This window comes from Hetaerina americana, unplaced genomic scaffold (genome assembly GCF_022747635.1).
Source record: "Hetaerina americana unplaced genomic scaffold, ioHetAmer1.1.p SCAF_8, whole genome shotgun sequence".
Lineage (NCBI taxonomy): Eukaryota > Metazoa > Arthropoda > Insecta > Odonata > Calopterygidae > Hetaerina > Hetaerina americana.
The window spans coordinates 62,573,009-62,595,773 of NW_027287427.1; the positions used below are offsets into that span (position 1 = coordinate 62,573,009).

Here is a 22,765-nt window from a genome sequence, read left to right on the forward strand (position 1 = left end):
AAAAACCTACCTATATTTTCAATATTGCAGGTTATTTTTAAAGTTAAGTAATTAAAGATAGGAATGAAACTCAAAAGTTTGATTTGTACTCTGCCATTTTATTCATGCTGAAATAGCTCACATAGAACAGTTCATCACCAAAAATATTAACATATTCAATAATTTTTTTATTAGTTGTGAAGTAACATGCGTTATCTCATAATAATAATTGCTTTTAAAATCTTAAAACACCACCATAACAAAATTTTAATATTTTCCATGGTATGTTCTCTTAATACACTAGTAACAATAATAAACGTTACAGATCAAGAAGTTTTAAATACATAAAGATAGGTACTCAGATAAGTATTACGCTAATTTTCATTCATTTTGAGAGCACATTAAGATATTAAAATTAATCTGGGCAGTGACTCTGCCTCCACATGGATATATGCCTAACTTAAAACTAATCTGCTTTCACCTCTGACAGTCTCTCACTTGAGAGATCCGCAGAAGATGCAGAGCAAAACATCGATTACAAGTTATAAAAATTTGTTCATAGAACGTACTGGGAGATATATCATAGATATATGGGACTAAAAGTCACCGGCTTTCGGCTGCGACTGCCTTAGCATCCAATGGTGCACAAAATCGGCACACATGGTTGCATGGCTGTCATCAGACGTACTCGCCAGCAATTCACATAATAAGAGATGTACGTCGACAGCGACGGATCCCAACAATAAGGATTTAAAAATCAATAGCACTCTGTCCTTCTCCTCACTAATGGAAATTACCTTCCAAAAGTGGGAATTTAAATATTACATCTTATAAAAATATATATATTAGTATTCATTGATATGTTAATAGGAGCATGAGGGAGAAGGGATGTAGGAAATATAAATGGAACAATAAAATTAAAAAATATATATATATATGTATGATACAGTTATTACTCGGAGTGCCAAATTGGCATACACTGGCCTCCCACACATCAACTGTTGCAACATAATCTGTCCTTGCAGTGAAGGATAGGCGTTGCTCCAATTTGTGCAGAAGTATAATTAAATAAAGGGGATATGGGACTTTGTAACAAGGACTGAGTGCTTAAAGAGTGTTCTAAAGGCAGTAGGGGTGACAGAACTGGTAGACAAGTCGCTGTGACCTCTCAGTCTTGCGCATTATGCCCTTCTTGTAGTACTGCCGAATGGACCGCGACAGCTTATCGTAGTTCATAGCTGGGCGGTTTTTGCGTCGACCCCATAGCCTTGCCACTCGCACAGAGTCCTCAATCTTGAACACCCCTCTACTGCGATCCAGCCAACGGATGCAAGCACCATATGAATTGCCTTGGGCAAGCAATTCCTTGAGGAATTGCCATAGGTGAATGTGTGACCCGCTGCGGTTCGTGCCAGTTGATGGACTGCCTTCTGTCTGGGGGCTTGCCTGTGACATACCAGCCTCTTCCTCCTCTGCAATAGTGGAAAAAATGACAGGTTATGATAGGCAAATATATAGGTAATCTTTAGAGACTGCATGTTTTCATTGATGTCATTTCACTAATATGATCACAAATTTAAAAGAGCAAATATTTGTTATTTTTAGGTCTGAAATAACAGGTGTCACTTATCATCTTTGGGATAATCCAGATTTCAGAACATATATCTCTCCCAAAATCAGTGTGACACCAATGTTATGATGTTCCAATCTTGTCTTTGGAACAATATTCCATTGGCTAGTGCTATATCTTTATATACTGCTCGAGTATGCTGTAAAAGTTTCATTTATCAATCAAGAATACTAATTAACTATAGGTTATTCTCATTTCTTTTGATTTTGTACTAAATAAATTAGTGTAGTAAGAATGGTTTATCTAAGAAAATACTCCATTGTAGCAAATTTTTCTTGGTTAAATATATTTTAACAAAATTCATATGCTAACAATAAATAAATATTGTTCTTCATCTTTTGTAATACAAATACATTGTGGGGGTTCTAGTTATATTACTACTAGCAATTGCATTCCTATGAAATATGCAAAACATTTCAGGAAATTCTTGGAGATCCATGTCAAAACTTTGTGCTGTTACGACTTTGTTAAAACTTGATTGAACCAGCCCTGTTAAAATGAATGAATAATTTACCTTCTGAAACATCCCCGGTTGAACCACAACTCCAGTCCAGTGAGTTTTCCTCCTTTGGAGTAACAACAGCAGCTGCTTTCCATATCTCCAGCTGAGCATGAAGGGTGGAGCCACACTACAAAAAAAAGACATAGTTATATAAGCAATCACAGTGAAGTGAAAGAAAATAAAGAATAAATATTCTGTAAAAAAGCATGGAGCACTTCCTCATATGTATATTTCCATGTACGTATAAGGAAGTATTTACAATATGATACCCATTAATAGAGAAATAAAATTGCACTTTAAAAGAAATTATGATGTATATATTGTAAATTTAAGAAAATGAAAATTATATACAGCCATTTACTTGGCAACAATATAAGCTATTATTAACAAATATTAATCTATTTGATATTTTAAAAATGGTGTGCTTCTGTAAATCTATAAATGTTTGAACTGCCATTTATTGGCAATTGATTACATCATAGCTATTTTTTAACTATACATTTTGTTTCTTTTTCGTCTTTTAATAGAGGTTAGCTGTAGAAATTTAAATCTAAGGCACAATCTGGTTTATTTTGATTTAATTATTGCCCAGGGAAATGAGTAAATTTGAAAGAAAAATACATTTATTGATTGAATTTATCAGAATGGTTTACTCTGTTATATCAGCGTTAACAATGATAGACTTTCAAATATCAATGAGTATTATCTGTTGCTGAGTAAAGAACATATGCATATTTATTTTAAGAATGATTTTAGTTTGTTCAGGCTTGTTTTTATTACATGGTATTTTAAATAGAAACTAATATGCTGATCTTTACATATTTAACTGAATAAAAATTTCAGGTCTCCCTGAAACTTGGGAGTATTTCTTTGACGGACACCTTTTGAATGCCGTGAATTTATTTCATCTGCATGGGCAATCATTTTTTTTATGAAAGTGCAAAATTTTTTATTTAAAATGTGACAGAGTAGTGATTTGAACAGCTTTATTCTCCAGGGATTAACTGAGTGTTTTATTTCAGGTATTCACTGCAGGAATGATTACCTGTGATGCCCTAGCTACAAACTCCTCCTCAGAGAGTGCTGAGAGGGCAGCCCCGTCCAAGTCACTGAACGCTCCTTCAGGAATTGCATCTGGGGGAAGAGAGAAGTGGAGAAGAGTCCACCGAAGCCAAGATCCAACTTCAGCTGAGCTCCAGTTGGATGGTTCTGAAGTGGAAAGAAAACCTCAAATTCAAGTCTCCACAAGGTATTTGCTTTTGAAAAAATAATTATTGAAAGCTATGATAATATTACCCGGTGTGAACTTGAAATTTTCACACCTTGTCTTGACATGTTGAGTCGGTAATGCTATGAATCAAACATACTAGTTCTAATATGATGGATTTGCAGTTATTTAGTTCTTCGAAAAAATGCATAGAAAATAGAAAAGGATAAATAAAATGGAAAACAAAAATATAGGTTCCTAAGGTTTCTAGCTTATAAACCTCTACTGAAATATTATTCCTTCCTCCCTGACTACAAATTTTGGAAAGTGACCTGTATAAGTAATACATAATTCCCATTAACTTTGGAAATACTCATGAAGCTCTTTGTGTCTTGTGACCAGAACCACAGTAATTGAATATATTTGCCCATAAGAACCATACATTTTTTATCACTTTTAATTGTAGTTTATCTCTGTGGGGTTCATTATGATATTAATTTAGTGGGTGAAATAGCTGAAATCCATTAACTGATTGAGAGAATAACCTCATTAATGTTTTGCCATGATATAATTATATATTTTATGCATTTATAGATATGTTAGCTTAATAGTTAGGCATAAAATGCACACCCTTTGAATGTGCACATGGATGGGTGCAAATCTATTTTTTATGGAAAGTGTTCAGAAAAGTTTCTCTTCTGCATGCATTTACATAGATGAAGGATAGATTCTTCTATTTTCAATGTATAATTTTCAAATATATACAACTGACTTCAAACATGTTCTCTTCCTTTCATGGTTTATGAAAGAATCTTCATAATTCCATATGTTATTCAGGAATGAATCATGAAGTTGGGGAAATGCTTACGCTGCGACAAAAATTGCTTTGTCCTGTAATATACATGCATCTCAAGTGATGACCACCTCTTCACATCAGTAATGCGATTATGAAAGTGAACCTTTGGACGGAAAATCTTTCATGAAATTTGGGAATGTGTCTTTTAAATAATTTTTAGTCACTTCACCAGTTTTTCATGATACCAAATCCGTTTACCAACTATTTTATTAGAACAGATTAGTTAACATCTGGAACCATGACTGGAGCCTGGAACATTGGCTACAATTAATTTTTAATATTCGGGTACAAAATTAACTTGATTAATTAGTGCACTCATTGTTTACTGCATAAAATTCCAATGTCCTCACTTTCTGCAATTACTTCCTCCCTGAATTTTTGTTCCATCCCCCTTCTGAAGACTCTAAATCATCCTGTGTTTTCAGCTTCAATGAAAAGGAGATTTAGAATTTTATGCTCCGCAGTCTGGATCCAGGCTTATATGGTATAAACGCTAACTACAAGAATTTGTCCAATTGTGCAATTAGGACATGAACTGCATGGATGTCTGTGGCCAAAGGTGGTGACCTTAAGCGGTGGCTGAAAAATATTTCTATCAGGATGTTTATTCTCGAATTCTTCCTGTCTTGGTTTCTTCCCTTGTGTCTGTATCATTTACCTCCAGGTGCCTATAGACCCTCGAAAAAAGTATGCAGACGGTCTCGTCCGCCGTGCTTTCTTTTACAGACAACTGGGAATACGAAAAATTTCCGAAAAACAAACGGTTGGATCCATCGTGAAACCGTAGCTTTGGTATGTAGGTCAAATCTGCCTCGTTAATCACGCATTATGTTAATCGAACAGAAATGCCGAACGCCCTGGTCAAGATAACGTCAAGTTCATCGTTCACGGTCGGGCAAAGATTACGCGATATCCACGAGGGACACACGAGGGAGGGAGCTGGGGAAGGCGTCCGCTAACTAGTGACTTGTGTCAAAGGCCACGCGGCGAAGCATTACTACTTCCAGCCGAACCATGAGCATCAACCTGCTTTGTGACTTCCCGAGTGATTCTTGTCCCCCTGCCGTGATACAGAGAGGATTCTAACGCAAGGCGACACTTCAAGTCATTAAGCGGACATGATATTACTAATGCATTATCGGCGATTCTTGGAGTATGTTCTTAGCTACCAGATTGGAAAGGCATTTCTGCGGAAGTGGGGAATTGGCACGTAGTTACGCGGAATCTTCGGAAGTTTATCACGAAAACCTTTCCCAAACATTTCTCCAAATAATACACACAAAAGCAATAGTCGCCGGATGAATGAGAATCGAAAAGAATTGCGCCATACATACATCCCATCCTAACAAATTAGGTGTCTAAGTATTTGTTATAAATGGATTGATATTGATCGCATAGTTTAGTCACAGAAACTTCAAGTACTTTTCACAGTTCCTCCTACTGTTTAGTGGAGAACTTCACTCATTTGGAAAATCTGCGAATTTCCCGAGTTTGAAGCACAGCTTCGTAAAGATTGTGTTCCATCCCTATCAGTATTTGACCATTTTCGCACGTGTTACCAGGAGGTAACCTGTCATTCCCATTCAAGGTATTTTACCTTTTGAAAGGTAGGTTTCTGGCGATTATTTACTTCTAACTATTGCGAGAACTTCCTCATTCTTTGCACGATACTATTTATTTCTTCACTTCTTCATAACTCCTGCCTACCTTAAAGCAGTCTGAAAAATTTACTGCCTTCCTTCCTCTGCAGAAAGAAGGGAGGTCCTTTAGAAAAATAGGTACTTATAATATACTAGGTAGTAGGAAATAATATATTGAGTAAATGTTCATAACTAATAAAAATAGCAATTACTTGAGTTATCAGGAAAAATTCGTTTAGGGAAGACTTTGAACCTTTCCCTTGATATAGAGTCCTATGAAGTAACTCTAAAATCTATGCTAAATCTGCCGCAGAACTGGGATACATCAATAAGAAATACTTAAATATACTCAGCGTGAATTTTTTACTTTCTATCTTTTTACTCGTAAAGTTTCGTCGTGGTGATCAATCGCCCTGCCTTGAAACGCAAGAACTGGACTACTTGGATAAGAATAAAACAGAGCAATCAAGTGGGGGGGGGTGGAATGTTACAGATGCCTTTTCCCCGGTCATGTACACCCATGGGCTTGTCCTCTCTCCGTGATTTTTTATGGCGCCACTCATAAGAGACGAGTGTGCTGTCTTTCTCTCCGCTCCCTTTAACTGGCGAGATGGAAAACCTTTTTTGTTTTTTTTTTTACTTTTTTGAGCCCGCCGAAAAAATTCCGAGCGACACAATTCCTCCGCCCACTCTCCCACACCCAGCTCGTCAATTCCACCCCCTCCACCTTCTTGCCAAAAGTAATAATGAGTAAGGTTAGGGGGCGGAGGGGGAAGCGGTCCTTTCTTGACCGCCCTCCCTCCAGCCACCTCCGTCTATCTACCCCGAGGAGGTTCCTCCCACCCTCTCTCTTACCATCCCCCGGTGGGTGGGTGGGTGAAGGGGGGGGAAGGGAGAGAGGGAGAGAGAAAAAAAGGGCGTCCTTGGAGGTAGGGTGTGGTCCCCCCTCTCCTCCCCCGGCATGCCCCCTTTATGCTCTCGCGGGACTATCTCCCCCTTCATCGGGCGGCAGTGCTCTCGGTTTTGCCCATGGGGTGTGGGGTGCCACGCCCGATTCTTCCACCGCCACCCACCCACCCATCTTACGCCCTCGGCCCCACCCCGAACGAGGGATCACCCATCCCTAGCGCCCGCCCCCACAGGCCGCACCACTCCCCGCGACTACAATCCAACATCGGACCCACTCTCTTTCCCTTCCCCTCTCCCCTCCTCCTCTCTCTCCCGGGGAGCGCCCGAGTCTCTCGCTTGTTTACTGTTGCTTCTGCTAAAAGGCAATCGCATTCTATTTAATAAAAAAACCGGTTTGCATCATTGGAGGGGGGATGAGTGATGTGAGAGGTGGGGGTGGTTTGTGGTGCCTCCTGGTGGGGGAAGGTTTGGTGGGGTGGGAGTTTGGAGATATTTTTTGGGAGGGGAGTGAGAGGGAGAGGGGGCGAGTTTTGGAGACCCGGAGAATAGAATGGAAATGCACACGCGATGTTTTTTTCATTATTTTTTTTCCTTGCGGGTAGGGCGAATCCTTCCAACGCCCACTCGCCTGAATGCTAAACGACGAAACAAATAAGATGCCCGCTCGTTCGCATACAATTAAAATCCTCTGCGCGCCGTCTCAAGTGTTTCCCCCCTCCCTTCCTCCCTCAAACTCACACACCCCCTCCTCCTTTTCCAAATCTTGTCTCCATCCCTCTCCATCCTCCCTCCCAATATTCCCCTGGGGATGGGGATGGAGGAGGTAATTCTTTCGTCATTTAGAGAGCCTGAGAGGGCGTCATGGGACTGAGAAACGAATGGAGATATTCCCGCCATTTCCGAAATGTATGGAAATGAATTTACAATTCGTCACTTGATCAATTAGAGGCCGGATACTAAATAACATCTAGGGGTTCGACTCTTAGATGCAAATCTTTTTTTGTCAAGCTTTCTGCCAAAGACTGTTTCTTAAGCAAAATATCAACTATCACAAGACCGGGTTAGCTCAATACCCTTCATAGGGTTTGATTAGTTAAATAATAATTATTACATTTGTTAAGCCGGAACATAATTTTACCGATTTTCCCTCCCAGGGCAAGGAAAGTCATAAAATAAGGTCTCATTTTAAGGACATCAAGGGACTTAATCCCATTTAACAGGGAATACTAACTTATTTAGAACTTATTCATTTGATGAAAACGGGTCTTTTTTTTAACTAGGCTTTAATTTCGCTGGTGGAATCCCGGCGAAAATGCGCCAAAACTGACCAGCAGTGTGCCGCGAGCATTAATCAAGGAATACTGCAATTGCTTACGGGTAATGCAAGGCTTAGCAATTCTAAATACCCTATCCTCAATTGCCCTCATCTTCCCATTATATTAACATTCCTCCATTAACCCCTATATTCCTATTACATCCACATAACTTCATTGTTCAAAAAAGTCTAAACAGTAGTAATTACATATTTATTCAAACATTTTACGCTTTGGGATGCTAATGCTATTTCTCATTGGCGAGGGAGGACGCAAGAAGGAAAAAGGAGCAATATAGGAATCTTTCTTCAAGAAGGAGTTAAATATGGCTACAGAAAACATAAGGCAGTTAATTAGAAAACATCAATCCACCAATCTAGCAGCTTATATTTTTATATTCATGTATATATGGTTTTGACAAAACGTAATAAAAGATTGGAAAGTGTGGTGTTTCGGAGAATATTGAAGAATAAGTGAAAAGATGTAGGAATTAATGCAGTAGTTTTGGGAGGGTTTGGTGAATAAAAAAGAATTTGGACAGCGCTAAACGAAACCAAGTTATGCACCCATAAATTGATAAATATTTCAAAGTCGAAAACTTCAGAAAATTTGGTTTCAGCAAAATTTTGGCCTCGCGTTTGTTTCACTGCCTTGCCCTGTCGCAGTTTTTTTTATAACGTTCCCGTCTTCGATAAAAAGTCGACCTGTGACACCGTTAAACCTCTCTGTGTCTCCGGCTCGAATATTATCGCTCATCCACCCCCACCCAGTCATAATGAATGCAAGAATCATCGAGTGGATTTTCCTTGAAGACGACGCCCGTCCGCGTGAGAAACCGGCGGCGGGCGCTGAGCAGGGCGATGCCCCCCTTCCCTCCTGCCAAATTTTCCGTCCATGTGTGCGTGGCAGTCGCCATTTTGGGGCGTCAATTTGGCTATAGCCGCTTCCATAAAGGGCTTTAAATAAATATGTACTTGTGTGTTCTTATATATACTATTAATATTATATTATATATTTATTAATATATATATATAATATGTATACATATGTATGTGTGAATATATATATATATATATATATATATATATATATATATATATATATATATATATATATATATATATATATATACACATGAAGAGAGAGATACATTTGCTTGTTACACCAGTGCTAGCGAATTTTTGATATGGTTGCTTAATGACCTTTTCCACGTGCATATATCTCTGTACGTGTGTGTGTGTGAATTTTCCCTGTGCCCAGGACAGCCTGGTTGGTTAGGGAACGGGTTAAGTTGCAAGGGTCTGAATTTGCATGGGAGATCTGGCATTGTCATAGAAACGCATTCAGGATTTCTCTCGTTGTTATGGATGCCCTTTCATTTTTTTTACCGCCCTTTTGTCGAAGCGAAGAGCGCTAAGCCGCATGAATTTTGTTTCCTTCACGACTGGTGTTCACAAGATGTGTGCTGAATTCGCAAGCATGTTTTCGAACACTTTTCAGCATTTTCAAATTCTTTCTACGTTTTCGGGGCTTTTCCGGTAGATATCGGATGGATGTGTGATAAAGATGGAATGCTGTCCATTTATTTTTATCCCTTCGAATATACCTACACTTTGTGATGACTGCCGTCTCCTGATTGGTTCCCAGGCGAGCTTCCGAAGACTGTTTTTAAGCGTCCTGAAATATTTTCTCAAAAGCAAACGTTTCGGAGCTTTCTAAACGCTCCTTGTTTAGCTATTTATAATATTAAACTATTTATCATAAATATTTTAGCACAAAACACGTGTACAGCACTTAATCGCGTGCTATAATTATATGCTAATTCCGAAATGTTTAGCAAGCCAAGAAAACAAACTTATTTTTGTTTTAAGGACAGAGAGGTATATTCATTTTGTATTTTAATATTGATGACCGCATGGGTGTCTGAGATTCGTGTATGGATTTGTTCATTTGAATGAGTTCATAGAGGCACATCAAGAGTCTCCGCCTTTACTGCCGAAACGTTTAACAACTAGGTACCTAAAGGGGCGTCAAAGGTAGATAGCCTTGACTTTTTGGGGAAATTGGACCTCCTCTTGACCGAAAATTATCTCATCGGTGAAGAGGACGATATCACGTGAACTATAACACTTTAGGCTCACAACACCAGAATTAGTCGAAGCGGGGTGAATTTCCCCTCGGGATGATTTCATCTGTGAAATTTTAATCCGAGCTATGGTCTCAGATCACCAATCTCGAAGCGAAAACGATTAGCAGCTCTGCGTGGATATTTCGTGGCTTGTTTTCGCGGGCGATCTTTTTCGAAAGTCATGGCCTTGCTGGACGTGGCTCTTTTATTTTTATCGGGCCAACATTCCTTTCTCTTACATTTCTCGTTTGTGACACTCGCTGAAGGTTTCAACGGGCATTTTGTATGATTTTGAAGGGCACTGCTCGCACGGTAATAATTTCACTGTTCTTTTCCCTTCCTGCTTCAGCATTGTTACTACGAAGTTTTTTTCCCCTACAGTATCACTGGGGGAGAATCAAAAGTTTTTAGATTTTTCTTTTAATTTCAAATGCTTCTCATGAGCTACTTGCCACCAATGTCAGCTAATGCAAATAATTGATTGGTTACATGCATATATTCCTCTTTTAAGGGATACATAGATCATTTTAGTACTCGTTTGAGGAAGTTTTAATCGCTCGCCGGTGAAAAAACAGCATTCAAGCTTTTTTTGTGTGTGAACTTACGCCTTAGTGACTGATTTCCGTAATTTGAGTGAATACTTATAGTTGGCCAATATTTTGAGTTTTAATTGACTAAAAATGTCGACTATTTTGCATTTTTTTAAAGACCCCTTTATTTAAAAATCAGTATAATGAAAGTTTTGAACTTATTTTGCCATCTATCAAGTGTGTTTAAGTTATGACTTGATTTTTGAAACACTGCGATGAAATTATTTCGTTATAAGTATTTATTTTTTAGATCTTCTAATTTACACTATTTGAGGATATATAGCGAAAGGCATGAAATGAAGCCCTATTGATTAACAGCGAAGAAGACTATAAATAGATGAAGGTTATACATCAACATCCTACCGGCACAACACTTTTTACTTTCTTAGGGTCGTCATTTACTTTTGTTGGCCGAAACTAAGCGAAAGTGGTTAAGTGGTGGTAGCTAATGTTGATTTCGTGTGTGAATTTAAACAGTTATAAGATCCTTTGGTCAATAACTGCCAATGGACTATAAGATTAATTAATAGCGCTTGACGAGATTGAGTTACGCATCACAAATACCTTACATATTCACCCCACGAACTTGATCGATATCCATTTTAAAATACGTGTTGATTTTGTAAAGTACTTTCGTAACACAGATGACAACCGTTGTAATCTCCAGGAAGTAACCGTTTTGTATCGTCACATTCCACGCGATATTCTATACCACTATCTCCGTGCACTCACCGGGTGACATCCCGAGGACTTTGCAGGTCTCCTGTACGTCCCGCCTTATCTGCTCCATGGCCATGGAGAGCATGGGTTCGATCCTCTCCAGATCAGCCTCCTCCCTCGCATCATCCTCGAGCTCTTCGTCTTCCTCCTCCATCTTCACGTCAAGCTGCTGGGCGGCGTTCCCCATCTCGACGACCGCGCTCGGGATGCCGTCCCCTCCGGCCGCGCCTCCGCACACCCCAGCCCCGACGGAACCCGACTCCTCCTCCGCGGCGTCCACCGCCTCCACCTTAACTTCCGCCAGACCGAACGGCCAAAGGTTAAATTTCCGCTGGAAGCTCGTGTCTCTCAGTACCTCCCGGAGGAGGCGGTGGTCTTGCGGAGGAGGATCTGCTGCCTCCGGCTTGGAGACTTTGGTCGACTCCGTCTGCAGGAGCCTCCGGAGGTTCGTGGCGTCGGCCACCGATGTCGCTGGCGAGCACGGTGTTAGGGGCGAGCAGGTGCTGGGAGTGGGGGGTTGGAGGGAGGCCGCGGAGGATGGAGGCGTGCTGACGGGTGTAAGGGGGGAGTAGTTGAAGAGCGGGGCGGGGGACGGCGGGGCCGGGGAGGAGGAGGCCGTCGAAGGACGTTCCGGAGTGGACGGCGGCTCGCTGTGAAGGTACAGTGGTGGGGGGCAGTCCTCGAGGTGTGCCGGCAGTGGGGACTTAGGCCCGTTGCTCTGGGGTGCTCCGCCGCGGTGTAGGTGTGCCGCGGCTCCCTCTGGGTGTTTCTCGCAGTCCTCGAAGCCGAGGAGGAGTTCCCTGAGGGTGGGTGCGGAGATGGGGGTGGCGACGGCGTGGAAGGCCGGCGGGGAGTCGCAGGATGCAAGGAGGGCTGGCAGGGAGGCAGAGGGCGAGGGTACCAGGTCGCACTCGTCCGGGGGCAGGAGGGACAGGTCGAAGGAATCGGCCGCGAAGTGTGAGAGATCGGGGTGCGGGAGGTCCATGGAGCCGGTCGGCACTGTCTGGGCCATCTGTAATAAGAGACAATGGGGTGGGTTAGATTGTTGGTTTCTGACGAATTTTCGCATGGTCAGAAGGACAATGCTCGCACGCACGTGATCGGACCACGGCTGCTTTTCATGCCGAATGAAAAAAAAATTTTTTACAGTCTACCATACATTCGAATATAGTTTCACTTCGTTCAGAATCGCCGGCCACGCTCACTACGGTTGGCGAGGTTAAAATAAAACCCTGCTGATTCATTATATGCTGACGTAATATTAATATGTTATGACCTGGATGAATTCTTTCTATACGGCCACAATGGCTGAAACCGAAGATTTGACTAAGTATAAACTCATGAAGATTAATCCAAACTATTTGTGAAATAAGCATTAGAAACCATATCGTAATTCATAGTAGGGGGATAATTAGGCACAGTGATTACCCTATCTGAAACCCAAGATTTGAAATAAAAAATGTATCATTTACTATTATATCGTTTTCATACCTAATAACACATACGATATCATAGGCAATACAATTAGGATACGTTAGGCTTCCTATGAAATGTGGTATGGATTTATAAAGAGGATGTATACATGCTTTAGTTAAATAATTGTAAGATAAACTCGATATAGGTTATGAGGGTAAAAAGAAACTTAATACTTCCACAGTAAAGAATTATACCACTTTAGTGTGGAAGTGTAAAGTTTCTTTTTACCCTCATAATGAAGGAATTCCACAAAGTTTAACCTGAAACTGTTATGTTTATCGGTAAAGGTTGACTTTACTTTTATAATTATAGTTTTTACACAAACAAAATAGATAAAATATTAAAATTGCCATGAATAATTGTTGATAAAATATGCTGACATATTTGTCCTTCGTTTTAAACGTTCCATTTCATGAATTTTCTTTAAATCAGGAAAAACAGCTTTTCGTTTGGGTGTTTGTTGGTTCTATCTGTGTTTATATACGGCAGAATGTCTACACAATTTAACTGCTTTTTTAATTAGTGACGAAAATACGTTAATCCCGTCCATCCCATCGAGTTTGGAGTGTTTTAATTGAATCGCTTTCTCCCGGAATTAAGCGTGAGTCATTCTCAAGTCGTCAAGCCAAAAAAATTATTCTTGATTATGAAAAGCAAACCTTCATTATACTTTCTCCATCTCGTCACTTTCTATCTCGTGAAATGGCTAAAACGATTAACTTGATTTTGAAATTCAAACTCCCAAAAAGACACCCGTACCATAAGTCTAAGTATTTCCATGTTAAAGCTGTAAACTCTTCTCTTTATTCCACGGCTGCTAAAAGATTTATTTTTTTTGCTCAATGGCATGAATCCTTTAGCTATCGCTGGCTGGGCTTAGTGTTATGGTACTGTTAAATATTGTACTGTGTGAAATTACGATAGGAAAACCAAATGGTACGAGTATTAGCAAATTACACTCTCTCGACGAAGTAACTACAGCTACCTCTGATGCTTGGTCAAATTATGTCTTTTTTATTCAGCACACTTTTTTGTCACATTTTCTGAGAATTGGTGGGACATGCGAATAAAACGAGTAATCTTTACGTAATATGGTTTATAACTTCCGCAAGAAGACTTGATTGAAGAAAACGCAATTTTTGGAGGGAGATAACGTAGGAAAAAAACACAAAATAAAACGTCTTCACATGTAACTTCCACAAATTCAAGGTTCATTTCTTTGATTCTTCAAGATTCTTGCGCAGTCACAATTACATGCACATATCATCGCAGTAATTCGCGAGCTGTTCCATTTTCCTGTCAGGATGATGCTCATCAGTCAAGTGGCGTGATTAATTTTCCAGGAATGGATCTCACGCGCAGGGTATTATTTCTAATCGGCGGGAAGGGATAATTGAAAGAAAAGCGCCGAAAGTTCCTTTTTATTTCGGAGTCCAAGCAATGCCTGCCGAGAGGCCGTCAAAATTCATGCATCGGACGTCATTATCGTGGACTGGTCCCTCGAAAATAAGGAGGAACTCACCATTTTCCCTCTGCCAACCCAACTCGCTTGTCTGAATGTTGTCGGAATTGTTAAAGAGAGGGAGAGGGAGAAACGTCTCACTCGTGAGGGCCCCGGGCGGAACGTTGCCGTTTTCGATAAGGCTTACTCCCGAGGATATTTCGAGGTTGTCACCTGAAAGTAGATTTTGGACTTTCATTGAGATGAACATTCTTTCGGAGCCATCAGGTGGGAGGCAAGGTCACTTCGGATGAAGCCCTCCCCCATTTAATGATGCATTTCATCCCTGTTATTTTTACAGGATTGGCAAGCGGGGGGGGGGCTGAAGTGAAGTAAGTGCTGCCACGTTTTTCTCCTCCTCTATCCTTCCCTCTCCCTCTTCGCTCGCACTATCTTCCGCCTCATCTGCCTCTCTCAAAACGCTGCCGCCGTGAAAGCCTTCCTCTCAATTTCGACCCGCAAAACAAAGACGCGGGGAGCACTAAAGGTGCGGAAACTTATGGATTCCACCACCGAAAAGATTCAAAACCCAACGTATGGCGAGAGGAAATGGGGTGGAAGGGGAAGAGCCGTGCAGAGGATGCAGTCTTCGAAAATGAGGTAATCTCCACTTCGTGCTTTTCAATCTCTTCATCCGAACGAGATGCTTGTCCAGACAAGTTGGAAAAAGGAGTGACGTGTTGAGTTTCCGATTACGGCTCGATTAATTCGCGACCGTTTTCGATGTGTTATTCTATACTTAAGTACCTTTTTTATTTTGTATGATACTGCATTAATCTTAATAAAATAGTAATTCTTTCGAAATGGTGGCTGGTGAAATGAAAGTATAATCTACATCGAGGATTTCATTGCATTCGAAAATAAGGCAAAAGATCGTATCCGTCGTGCTTGTCAGAACATTTCTGGAACCCACGAAAATTGTTTGGGTCCCTTTATTAATTCGACAATGATGAAAGCCCATTTCATTCCCCCCGAACCGATAGCGTGGTATAATTAATGGTAAATAATCACGATATATATATATATATATATATATAATATTTAAATAAATAAATTAATATATATATATATATATAGAATATTTAAATAAATAAATAAATAAATAAATAAATAAATATATATATATATATATATATATATATATATATATATATATATATATATATATATATATAGTTATTTATTTATTTTCCATCTGCGAACTTTTCATTATATTTTGGGTTTCCGGATGATATTAGTTCCTCATAACACTTTTCACTTGGGTTCAAGTACATTTCAATATGTCACGGGAGAATCGATGCCTAATTTCGTGGCATTCTCGGTGACGAAAGAAATGCCTCCCTTCCGACGCAAAAACACCTCGCGCCGTCGGAGCTGCGCGGAGAAGCCCACCGAGGGAGACCTCTGCCGGTGGTGAGGCGAAATGTTTAGGCAGCCAGGGCGCGTGACCTCGAAAGCCTCCCCCCTCTCTCCTCATTCGTCTCCCCATCCCCCTTATCCCTTCCATTACCACCGACTTCCCAACCCCCATTGCCTTCTCCAACCTGTCCACCCCACACTTCTTCCTCACCTATGCGGGAATTTTTTTCTCCACCTCCCAACCTCACCCCTCTCTCACTCTTAACCCTCCGGGGGTGGGAGATGCTGGCCCTCCCTCTTCCCTCCCTCCTCACACTCACCTCTCGCTTCGTTTTCTACCTCTCTCTCCCCCCTTCTCCTCCTCCATTCCCTCCCCCCATCTTCCCTCCCAATCTCCTAAACCTCACACTCCACTTTCTCAAGGTGACTTCTTCTGGGAGTAGTCAGCGTCACGTTTGGGTTTTCCCTACGCCCTCCCACCCACCCTCTTCATTCCTCCTCCTTGATCTTGGCTCCTCCTCCGCACCATCTCCTCCTCGTCCTGACTTTCCCTTCCGCGTTAAGGGTGTGGGGGAGGGTGGGTGGAGGTAGAGATGCATGGAGGGGGGAGGGAAGGTGTCTGGCAGCGGCATCTTTCCCGCTGGCGCGGAGACGCGATTGCACAGCCGTTGAAGTTTCCGCCGGGTCCGACGCTTCGACCACCGCTTGCATTCGCTCCTTCCGATAATTATATGCCGATGTAAGTTAGACGATCTTCATTCGGGAGAATCGAAGTACGGAATGGTTTATAGTTTGCCAGAAGATATTTTCAATCCCTTTATTGATTGTGCGCAACTTCACCCAAGTCCAAAACCAGCGAGTTCCCTCGTGAGGGCGTGGTAGAAGGGGAAGTTGGGTCAGAGGACTTCGATTATACAATTTTAGACACTCAATGAAATTTTGGGAACAAGGATGGCAGTTGAAAAGTATTAAATTAAAACTATAAAATATACTATTTATATTAATGATGATATACTTCTCGGGAGAGACCAGTCTTGGTTTTATTGTATTCGGGAATCGGGGGAAGGAAGATTTAGTACGCGTTTAATTCCATTAGTTCTGGAGTCTCTTTCCCTTATTTGATCCGTGTTGATCTAACTACCAATAAAGTGTAGAGCCCTGAGAATTCACTCGGAATTAAACTTGAGCGACTTCTACCTTTCTAACTTGGCTTTCTCTCTTCGTGTCTGGCGAGGTTTACATCCTAGTTTCTCCAATAACCCCGTCACACTTACTTTTTATCATAACCACTTTTCACAAATTTAGCGAATTTTCTTTGGACCTCGTCTAATACCTTAATTTAGACTTTCCTGTTGCGTCCCATACATTTGCCGTTTATTCTAAATGTGGATTAATTGAAGTAACTACATGTCTTTTATTATTTTAATTGATCTTTGCCGTTAAATATTTAGGGAATTATTAGGAAACACTCAACTTTTGCCCAGCTGTTTTTTAAACCATTTTTGCTTTAGTAAATGTTTATCATTACTGGAGTCCACTGGAAATTCATATTTATGCGATGTATGTTTAGCAGGCACCCGGTTTCGAACTAATATATTTGGGTATGATTCATTCTTTCCTTTCTCGTGTAAGCTAATTGAAATTATAATTATATAAAGGGGGCCATGGGATGCTATGACATGTATACTAGAAGAATGTATTGACTATCAACTCATACAATAATATTTACTTAGTTTTAGATAAATAATTTTACTGCGCGACTGAATCGGTCAGATTAAAAGTCAGATTCGTAAAAGATATTGTAATTAAGGGCAGGAGAAGGCAAGGATTTGGCCCGCTTCTGAGTTAAGGTTTTGTGGTTGAAAATTGCTTTAGTGAAAATTCGTGTTTGGTTTAATGGTCTGACTGTCGCAAATGAGAGTGATCAAAACCTTCCTTCCGCTTCCGGTTGTTAAAAAAAATATCCCTAAGCCCCGGAAAGCTCGAAAAAAAAGTTGGGAATGAGAAGTTCTAACCATGTGTGAGATCCGGGGAAAACAATCTGCCAGCGGGAATCAGATCAACGCTACGCAAACATCATGTTTTCATTTTCTGAAAACTTACGCGGTCTTAAGTAATACGGTGTCCAATTTTTAAGCATTTATTTTACAAAATTTTTACGCATTTTACAAAATTCTCGAAAAATAGGCATGGGGAGGAGGGAGAAAGGGAGGAATTGTGGCTGAAATTCGAATAAGACAGATAAAGTAGATACTTTAGAGTAGATAAGTAGATAGAGTATTTTGGCTGAGAATGTGGCTGAGAATGGAGTTTGGAAAACTTAGATAAGAGGAAAGAATTATAAGGAAACATAGAAATAATTAAAGAAAATGCATGCTGACCGGAGTGAAGAGAGGCAGAAAGTGAGTATGAGGAATTTGATGAAGACTCATTTCACTGCAAGGTGTCGCGTTGTGTCGTGTTTGGTTAAGATAATACAAGTAATTGTAGCGTTGGCTAGTCAGTTTCTCCATCCAAAACCTGCCCTAACCGCTTCCTCTACCGTCAATAAATAAGAATTAGCATTTTATTTTGCTCTTTGTCCTTTGTCATGAGTAATGCTATGAATTTTGATCGACTCATTTCAGCTGAGGTGGAATTCGTTTTCAAGATCATTTTTGTTGTTATTACATTGTTATTGGTGACCACGTAATCTTAAAAATCTCTCTTGTGTTCTAACTCAGACACAATTGCAATAAACGGCTTCGAACCACGCTCAAATGTGCGCTTATTGCACTCTAAGAGCGCCATTTTGTGAAGTTCAACTGTTATGCTGATTCGGTAGTCATTAAGTTTTATCAGGGAAACTAATCCCCGCCCCGTGACTCTTCGTGTTGAATATTCATTCGGTGCCTTCTTTTTCGTTTTTCTTTAAAATATCTTGCGTACTCGATACTTAAATAGAGGATAAAGGATTTTTAACAACCCTTGTTAATGAATCCTCAAACACGCACGCATTTCGGAAAACTGAGTCACTTGAGATATTTTTGTGCAAATGATATGAAGGCGAGTTCGAGGATCTCTTAGATTTTTTTCATGTGGATTTCAATGTCTGGGTTGCATGGGGTCATTTCTAAATCTACATCACACAATACCCCGCAATCCGCCGCAAGGGCTTGTGACGGGGGATGCTACGGCAACAGTCATGCGTGCAAAAGTATTAGGTAATGTATTCAGTGTGTGTGCGCATGTATATATATATATATATATATATATATATATATATATATATATATATATATATATATACTGTGTATGTATATATATATATGTTTACTGTGTATGTATATATATATATATATATATATATATATATATATATATATATATGTTTACTGTGTTTGTGTGTATATATATATACACAGACACAAAAAATACTCCTAAACTCATGTAATACAAACATCATGTTCACATACACATATTGCTACATATACCGTGCAATAATTTTCTTGGACTAAATCATTAAATTATGGTCTTTAAGTTGATATATTAGCGCTTGGGTCCAATTAATAATTAATGTGTATTTTGCGATGGAGGGACATGGAGTTGACTTTCTCTGTAACGGTGTTTCACTCATTTTATCTTGGTCTGTAGAATCTACTAGTTTAATTTGGCTCCATAATAATCCTCCCGGTGTCGCCAAAGAACTCAGTTACCGTGTACCTTCCAAAAAGCCAATGTCTTACCTTCTTGACTCAAGGGTCTCCCAACCTAATTCCTCCAACATGTCTGCAATTTATCGCATTTTCTATGAACCTTTTCCAATTCCTTAATGTTTTCTCCCGTGTATCCCAAACCCTTGCCGCGTATTCCAAATGTGGTCTAACTAAAGCGTAGGAACACCTCTCTCTCTCCCTCACCTTTTCATTGTATTCTGAAGTCCGTCTAGTTAAACCTAGCTTCCTTGAGGCTGATTCGCATATTCTTCTAATGTGTGTGAGTCCCATATATAGCTTGTATTATTTTAATGCGTCTCATTTAGGAAAGTGCCAACTTCTTGGGAGTCACTCGCACTAAATAAAAGAATTTTCTCCTTATATATAATATAATAATTAAATATATGGTTTCGTATACATGATTTATAGTTATATGCACAAGCATATCTCGCAGAATATTTGGTCGTGCAATGATTAGTCCCTATTTAATGGGGCGATTTTTTCGTAGTTTTTATAATATAAAACAGAACCAATCGAAAATAATTTATCACAGGCTGTTCTATTATTTCACATTGTAGTTTCCTCGCCCATATTTCATCCCAGTGTTTCATTCCATGAACCGTTACTCATCACTGAAACGAATCCCTACGTACGTACGAAAACGCACATGAAGTAGAGCCAACGTGTCTGATACGTACTTAAGCCGATCCATTTCTTGTCCACGTCTAAACGTGCCCCAAACGGTATGTCTCGTGAAACACTGAAACACCTTAGTCTTAGAGAGAGGGCACAAAATTCTTTATCATCTTCGGGAATCCTAAAAGCGGCGACACACTCATAAAAATGAACAACGGAAACGCCGACTCGCGCGCTCATTATGTCGCTGAAAGTCGTTACTGTATCTTGGATAATGAATAAAGAACAGATGCGAAAAGGAACGGGTCTAGTGTTGTGCGTCCCGTTGATAGAACAACGCTAACCGTTCGTTTTTCTTTTCCAGACTTCGGAAAACTCTTTGAATGTTACGTGCTTCATTAAAGATCTATGTCGCACTGGGACAGGTGGCAACCCTGACCACGACGGCCCTAACCTGTTAACCCGAGACCTTCCCCGTGCTCGCAGGTTTCCTGAGGGCAGGGAGGGGAATAAAAGCCCTTTCCATCCATCTTGCCTTAGTTCCGAGAAGCAACGTCCCCTCACCGTCTGCGCGGTGCATGGCGGGAAGGGAGAAAGCGAGTGATTCAAGAAGTTTTTTCAATCGCAGTGACGTCAAAAGGGTTGCGGCGCTGGAGGAGAGTCCGAATGGAGGGAGGGAGAGAGGGGGAGGGGGAAAGGTTGGACGACACAAAAAAAACAGTCACAGGGTAATCTCCCACCCCACATTCTTCCGACCGTAAACCACCCCCCCCCCCACTCCCCCATTTCGGTCCTCAAAAGAGAAGCGAAACAATGACTTTCTCACGGGTCTAGGAGAGTTCCTAGGATGGGGGATAAAAACTTTTGGTATCTACTCCCTATTCATAGTGCAGAGAGGCGTTTCTCACTGTCGCTTTTTTTTTAATACCTCCCTCGACCCTTTCATGGAATGTCATAAGTGAGACTCGCCCGCTGGAGGAACCCGGACGCAATTTCGAGAGGGTCGACGGGAAAACACAAGTGGGCATTTATTTATTTATGCATTTTTTTATGTCCCGTGCGTGTTTTCGTCGGCTGGGGGGGGGGGTGGTGGAGGGGGATGAGGTGTTTGACGTCTTGGTGAAGCGAGTGGAACGAGAACCAAACCAAACTCCCCAGTGTCGAACACACATGACTGCCTCCTGGGATCTTCTCCTGATTGACGTCATAGGGGACCGCGCGATGACGCCATGCGTGGTTGGGAGAGGCTGGATTGTTGCAGATGCAACAACAAGTGTTCCAGTTCCTTGAGAGGGACTGGCTTATTTAAGTTACACGCTCCCGATCTTGGATGAATTATCTCGTCGGTAAGGGTAGAGAGGATGACGGCCGTGGATGTTCACTTTTTCCACCAAGGCGTGAATTTTGGCGGACTTGGTAGGTAGTGGGATTCTGTAGACTCCTCAGGGACTCGTAAAGGAACCTAAATGCAACCTAACCAATAGCAAGAAGGGCAAGAAGTTTGAACGAAATCGCTGAATCCGACAGTACGTCCTTCCTGGCGATGAATTATTCACATCCAATTGAGGAATTCCCCGAACTTGGTAATGTTTAAACTGTAAAAGCTACATCTACATGGTATCATGAAACCCACTGCTAAGGTGTGTGGCAGAGGATGATTCAACACGAGGCATGCAACATTAGAAATTAAATTTTTATTAGTTGGCATCCACAATACGTGTGTAAAAGAATTAAAACTACGTAGTCAATGATCACTTAAGGTGCACTGTGGCATCTAAGTGCGAAACACTTCCCTATGCATACGAGACAAGCTGTTAGTAACATTAAGGAAAAGAATTTAAGGGGTCTACGAATCGAGTGTATTTGGTGTTTCTTTCCTTGCTTTCATTCTCTAGACTCAATACGATAGGAAATGAACAAAATAGAGAAATAAAATAGACCTATGAATCTATAACGTAATGATTTTCTGTAACCGAAGGTACACTCGCTATGTCATCTCTACGTTACATGTTATGTGATTGAAATTAAGTAATTTCTCGTTTCTTTTAGAAAAAGGAACATACGAGTATAATACCCATACTCATAGACTCAAGATGCATTGAACGGATTAATTAGACGACAGGGTCTGTAGAGAAGGTAACTCATGAGATTTCTGAATTTTATTCGTTCATTCGCGTGATCAAAAACAAATTTTCCATACGAATCGTTTCGGATTCTGCTTAATTGAAGTTGGGAGAGTTCATCCTCACTTCAAAGCAAATAATGTCTTTTTCTGACATAACATATTCGACATCTTTGTTTTCCTCACGCTCTGAGAATATCCAAGGATTATTTCACCGCGGTAATTCCATTCTGCATGGCGTCCTTATCTTTACAACTTTCCAGTGCTGGCAGTTGAAAATGATGATCGCGAAATCCGAAATACCCAGGTTGCGAAACGGACAACAGTAGAAAGTTGAAACGACAGAAACCTAATGAGAGGGAATTCGCTTCGTCAATTGCTTTCAGGAAATCTGGCGATGAGTGGCGCGTTCTTCGGAAGAAACCAGAACTTCCACTTTTTCGCGTGGATGAAAACTCGACAGTGTTTTTTTCCTTCCCTGATGCACGCGCTATCCACCCAC

At 40.6% G+C, this 22,765-nt stretch overlaps 1 protein-coding gene across 1 annotated transcript in view; it reads right to left on the reverse strand.

Moving 5' to 3' along the window:
- Window positions 1–94: 94 nt before the first annotated feature.
- Window positions 95–22,765, reverse strand: part of LOC139698119 (DNA-binding protein D-ETS-4-like) — a 76,241-nt gene continuing 53,570 nt past the window's right edge. Inside the window, exons 2-5 of the mRNA XM_071597043.1 lie at window positions 11,487–12,486; window positions 3,157–3,320; window positions 2,124–2,238; window positions 95–1,451 (exon numbers count right to left, since the gene is read on the reverse strand). Of these exons, the coding sequence (XP_071453144.1) occupies window positions 1,099–1,451; window positions 2,124–2,238; window positions 3,157–3,320; window positions 11,487–12,486 (1,632 nt within the window). The 3' untranslated portion in view covers window positions 95–1,098. The remainder of the gene's footprint in view (window positions 1,452–2,123; window positions 2,239–3,156; window positions 3,321–11,486; window positions 12,487–22,765) is intronic.